A 5,467-nucleotide genomic window follows, 5' to 3' on the forward strand; every position below is an offset into this window, starting at 1 on the left:
TAGGTGAGATTTCTGGGTTTTGGGAGGCTAGGTTTTAGGGAGGTTGGGTTTTGGTGGGTTTCGGCGGCAGGGGGCGGCGACAGAGGGCAAGAGCAGGGAGAAAGAGATGAGTGTGGGCTAGTGGCCGACGCCGGTGAGGGGATGGGGATGCAGAGAGAGAGAAAGATGAATGAGAGAGAGCACGAACCTCCAAGGAGCACGAACCGCCGGTGGGCTACTGAGCTTACAGATGGAGGAAATGAGAGAAAGGAAAAGAAGAGAAAAAAGAAAGAGAAAAGAGAAGAAAAGAAAGAGAAAAGAGGGAGGAGAGAAAAGAGATAGAATGAGAGTAGTGGTTTGTTGACTTGTTGCGTGAATGATGTAATGAGGAGAGAGAAACTAACATAAAAAATTTGATTTTGAGTTTTTAAAACTCATGTTTATAAATTTACAAAAATATCCCTCGTTTCAAATGTTCATATCTCTTAAACTATTGCTTCAATCAATACACAATTTGCGCTCACGTGTTCGTGTGTTCGAGACCTTTCCAACAAGCCACAAATCGAAGTAAAAAATCCAATAGTTTGAAAAGTCAAATAACGGGTCAAACTAATTTAAAACAAAAATTATAAAATTAACTCAAAATATTTTATTTCTCAAATAAATTTTTAAAATATTTAAAATATTTTTTAAAATAAAACTTAAAAAAATACGGGATCTCACAATCTATCCCCCTTAAAAGAATTTCGTCCTTGAAATTCCCAAGGAAAGTAATAATTGAACAACTTCAAACAAGCACAATAACAATAATCCAAAACTCTGAAAAGTTCTTTTTATTTATAAAAAATTGGAAATAAATTACATAAGCTCTGAGGTGTCTGTTCAATCAAATTTATGTAATTATTAATTAGTGAACTATTTTTTCAACAATATTTACCTCCAGCGCATATTATATTTATCTTATATTACATAAAACTTGCTGTATAATTTAGTTTTTTCAATGTTTTTTATCAATGTAGTAAATAATATGTTAAATAAACATATGGTAAAGTTTCATTCAAAATTTCCGTATTTTGATAGCAATTTTCATCTAATTTCTGTCGAAATTTAAAAATCTTCAAAATTTTCGTTGAAATTTTTATCGAAATTTCTTTAAAATTCGAAATTTTATTTCTTGCATGCTAGATAGAAATAGAATGGTTGACGGCCTTGCAAGGTACGGACTGGATCCAGAGCTGGGTTATTGGACTCGCTTCTTTTTCAATTTCCAGCTCAAGTTGAGAAAGCTTTAGTGAAGGTTACAGGCCCAGCATTTTCTGATTTGGGCCTTTAGGCCCCTTGTCACAAAAAAATAAATAATAAAATTTAAAAATCGAAAGTGAATGAAATAAATAAATGTGGCAGTTGTGGGCGGAAAATTTCCTCATGTTAAATTTTAACGCGAAAATGGTACCGTCCTTCTCGGCAAACCCGTACTTCAAAAACTACAATTTTCAAATTAAAACTCACATAATAAAACAAACAAACTAAAATATACCAAAAAACCAATCCCCCACGCGCCGCCTCACGCGCTACCCTGATCTTCCATCATCCGCATCCAAACCTTCCAGAAGCTACCATGGACCCGCCCAAGCCCGCCGAGACCGAGATCAAGACGCTTACTCCGAATCAGGACCCGAATCCGAAGCCGGTCGTAGCAGTAGGCGATGTTCCTCCTCCCAACGGGGACGGGAAATGGGACAGCTTCGTCATGGGATCGGAGCCCGGCGCTCAGCCCCACCCCGAGGCGTCCCCGACCCGCACCGGGTCCGGCTCGAAGAAATCGGTTCACTGGAGCCCTGAATTGGTGTCCGAATCGCTTTCTTCTTCCAACAACAGCAACACCGCCGTGCCCGATGCGCATCAGAGACCCAATCCCTACGTCGCTCCTTCCCCTGTGCTCTCCCCCTCTTTCTCCTTCAAAGGTCAGTAGTTACCGTATATCATGCGTATGAATACGTTTTTTTTGTGTATTTGCATTCGTATATTTATGCGTACGATACGTATTTTTTGTTTATGCTTGCGTGAATGCGTATCAGATTCGATGGAGGGTGTACGGCACGTGTTTGGGAAGTGGAGAAAGACGGTGGCTGAAACTACGAAGAAGGCTGAGGATCTCGCCGGAAACACGTGGCAGCACCGTGAGTTTCGGATTCTTTGTTTCTTATCTCTGATTATGTGCTTCAATTCAGAAGGATTAGTCTTAGCAATTGTACTGAGATTAAATTCTGAATTTGTCATTTTGTTAGTTTTGATTTCTTTGCTTGTAGATATTGGTTGACTAGTATCATCAAATGTTCATGAATTGATTTGGTAGCTATAGAAGTCTTTTTCTTTGGTGTATATTTTGATCAATGCCTGTTTCAGAGAATGGTGTAGGATTGTTCATGAATTGATTTGCTAATCTTATTTAGTACATTCTTTATGAACATGAGAATGGGCAAGTTTGAAATTTGTGCGGACGATTTTCCAAGCTCCCTCTTGTAAAATGCCTAGACAGATGCTTAAAGTTGTTCCGTACGGTCTGCCTGATAGTTTTTCTTAAGTAAAAAATTGGAGTGCGATCTCTCTTGATCTCGCCAGTTTTGCTTTTCTTATTCTTATGTTAGCTTTTTCTATGTTTTAGTTTGTGCCTTTTGTTAATCTTGAATTTATCACATTTTTTATGGGTCAAGTGACTAATGAGACCCCCTTTTTCATTCAAATTAGTGAAAACAAGCCCTAGTTTTGCTGATGCTGCCATGGGAAGAATTGCACAAGGAACAAAGGTTCTAGCAGAAGGCGGTTATGAGAAGATCTTTCAATCAACCTTTGAGACAGTTCCTGAGGAGGAACTTCAAAATTCGTTTGCATGTTACCTATCTACATCGGCAGGTCCAGTCATGGGAATTTTATATGTATCGACTGCAAAGCTTGCTTATTGTAGTGATAATCCCATTTCATATAAATCTGATGACAAAACTGAATGGACCTATTACAAGGTAAGTTTGCATGTGCACTTATTATTGTGCCTTTTGAAGTTGTTTGAAATATGGAATTTCAATTTCTTAAGCATCTGAGTGTGTGTTTTTTTGTTTTTTATTATGGTTGCATTATAGTATTATATAGTAGAAAATCGAGATAAAGAATCAGGATTTGTGTAAGACATTTGACGAAAGTTTCCCCTCTTCTTCCAATTTGATGGTGACTCTCCATTTAAGTATTGCAAGGGTATACAAATTTGACAGTGATTGGGTTATATCATGTTATTAAAAGCATTTGATGTGTGATACTTGATGTCTATTTGGTATGATTATTATTGTTTGTCATCTTGCAATGGGAGAATATATAATATATTCTGATTTAATTCTCATAACTCAGAGCTTGTGAACCTTCAATTTCAACTTAGTTTACATTCAAGTATTTGAGGCTCTTGTCAAAATAAAGTTTTTGAGAGTCAAAGAATTTGTCTCGGGATAACATATTAGGGCTGTTTTTTATTGTTTTGAATGGCGGGGTTATTTTGAAATAGAGCTACTGCGGGTACTAATCTACTACAGCTCTACTAGTGGGCTGAAAAGTCTATGTTTTGTGAATAGAAGTTGCTTTGCATCTTTTTTGCTTTGGACCCATGTTACTATTAAATTGTGCCTATGAAAAACTCTAGCTGTCTTTCTTTCTAAATATGGTTGGGGCTTAAAATGACGTGCCATAGAGTTGGGCAAGTGCTGAGCTGAGTATTGGCCTTTTTGGTCTCAGCTCAGATATGGATGAAAAGTGTTCATGCTTGGTTCAAGCTCGCGTGAAATTTTAATTAGCCTGTTCAACCTAAGCTTTGACAAGAGTATTATGCTAGATCCCAATGGATAAGAAACAATTTTTTGTCCCAAAAATTTTGCAAGAAAGTTAATTTTCAAAATCAATTTTCATGTGGAATTTCGGGCATCCATTGTTTGATGGTTTATTTTTTGTTATCGTCAGTGGACTTGTTCTCTTGTGGTCTTCCTTACTAATGAACCTTGTTAAAGTTGCTTGCTAGCTTAGCTAATAAAGTCTCTTGGTATTGTAAATGAGACCTAGAAATAAATCCACTTTGAATGTGGGGTTGGATGTTTTAGTGTATGGGGGAGGCTGCCGGCTAACCTTTTTGTGTAGCCTGCTATTATTTGATCAGTAATAATAATGAATATTTTTTATCGCATCTCTCCAAGGTTACTGCTGAGCCTAGAGTTTACTTTTTTTATTTTTTTTATTTTTAAAATAAAAAAGTCTACGGTGTTTACTTTTGTTTCATCTTCCTTTCATATTTTGCCTTCCTTTTGATGAAGATGTATTAGTATACCGTAATACCGCACAAGAGCTGGAGCTAATATGATTTCTTTAGATTGTGTATACACATGGTGTTGTGAAAAAATGATGAGGAATAACTTTTCCAAGTTACATTGTCATGCTTTTAGATGCTGATAGGTAAGTTAAACAACTAACATTATATTCAAATAAAACCAGACTTTTTCTGCAGGCTAATTTTACATCATTTGTTCATCATATGGAGTTGAGTCCTTTTGAGAACAAGAGCAGAAGGGAATTGGGGAGTGGGGTCAATTTTGGGGGAGACATTTTGCAAAGAGTGATGCTCTCATATTGTTATAAACTTATTTAGCACTTGAGATAGCTAATCTATTTCACTGAGTGAGCTAGTTTGTAACTTGTTTATTGTTCTTTACTTAATACTTCTTGATCTTTTGTAATTGGCTATTTCTATGACATTTGGCAGAATTTTTTACTCATTTCTTTATATACTCCACCATTGATAGGTGGTCATCCCATTACATCAGCTTAAAGCAGTGAATCCTTCATCAAGCAGATCCAACCCTGCTGAAAAGTACATACAGGTTATCTCCATTGATAATCATGAGTTTTGGTTTATGGGATTCTTAAATTATGATGGTGCTGTGCAATGCCTCCAAGAAGCTATGCAAACCCGGAGCTTAGCTGTGTGATATTTTTTTTGTGGCGCAGAATACTTTTTGCTTTTTGTTCATCGTAAGATGTTATGTTACTCAGAACTATATAGATAAAAAGTTATGTAACATTGTGCGATCTTTCACCATTTGATAATTTATGCCACACTTTAGCAATTCTTTGAAATCCCTGTGAAAAATGAGATGAAAGTAATTTAAGAATTTCCATATGGTTATACTCTTATAGGCATTTTGGAATGGAGATTATTTCAGACTTGCAAAATTGAAATTGTATAGTATCTGCTGAAGGTTTAGTTATGTCTTTCTTCATGGTGGTGGTACTAAGGTCATTTCATATGTTCTCCAGTGATCATTATTTCCCAATAGTTTTCTTGCCCGGTCCTATATATTAACAGTGTTGTAGTTAAATAAGATCTTTGTTTGCTTGGTGTCTGATGCCAATAAAGTATTTGGGATTGGGAAATTCTGGTCCAGTGATACCCTATAAT

At 36.4% G+C, this 5,467-nt stretch overlaps 1 protein-coding gene across 1 annotated transcript; it reads left to right on the forward strand.

Moving 5' to 3' along the window:
* The first annotated feature begins 1,443 nt into the window (after nt 1–1,443).
* Nucleotides 1,444–5,175, forward strand: GEM (GRAM domain family protein). Its single transcript, XM_086243974.1, has 4 exons — nt 1,444–1,943; nt 2,058–2,159; nt 2,728–2,999; nt 4,812–5,175. Exons 1-4 carry the CDS (start codon nt 1,598–1,600, stop codon nt 4,995–4,997), a joined length of 906 nt encoding a protein of 301 aa, XP_086100100.1. The 5' UTR covers nt 1,444–1,597; the 3' UTR covers nt 4,998–5,175.
* The last annotated feature ends 292 nt before the right edge of the window (nt 5,176–5,467 follow it).

This window comes from Dryas octopetala, chromosome 5 (genome assembly GCF_963921425.1).
Source record: "Dryas octopetala chromosome 5, drDryOcto1.1, whole genome shotgun sequence".
Lineage (NCBI taxonomy): Eukaryota > Viridiplantae > Streptophyta > Magnoliopsida > Rosales > Rosaceae > Dryas > Dryas octopetala.

Excerpts from the sequence above, each read along its gene's own strand:
- GEM (XM_086243974.1), top strand. The coding sequence starts at position 1,598 with ATGGACCCGCCCAAGCCCGCCGAGACCGAGATCAAGACGCTTACTCCG. Across the intron at positions 1,944-2,057 it reads CCCCTCTTTCTCCTTCAAAG|ATTCGATGGAGGGTGTACGG; the intron begins GTCAGTAGTTAC and ends AATGCGTATCAG. Across the intron at positions 3,000-4,811 it reads CTGAATGGACCTATTACAAG|GTGGTCATCCCATTACATCA; the intron begins GTAAGTTTGCAT and ends CACCATTGATAG.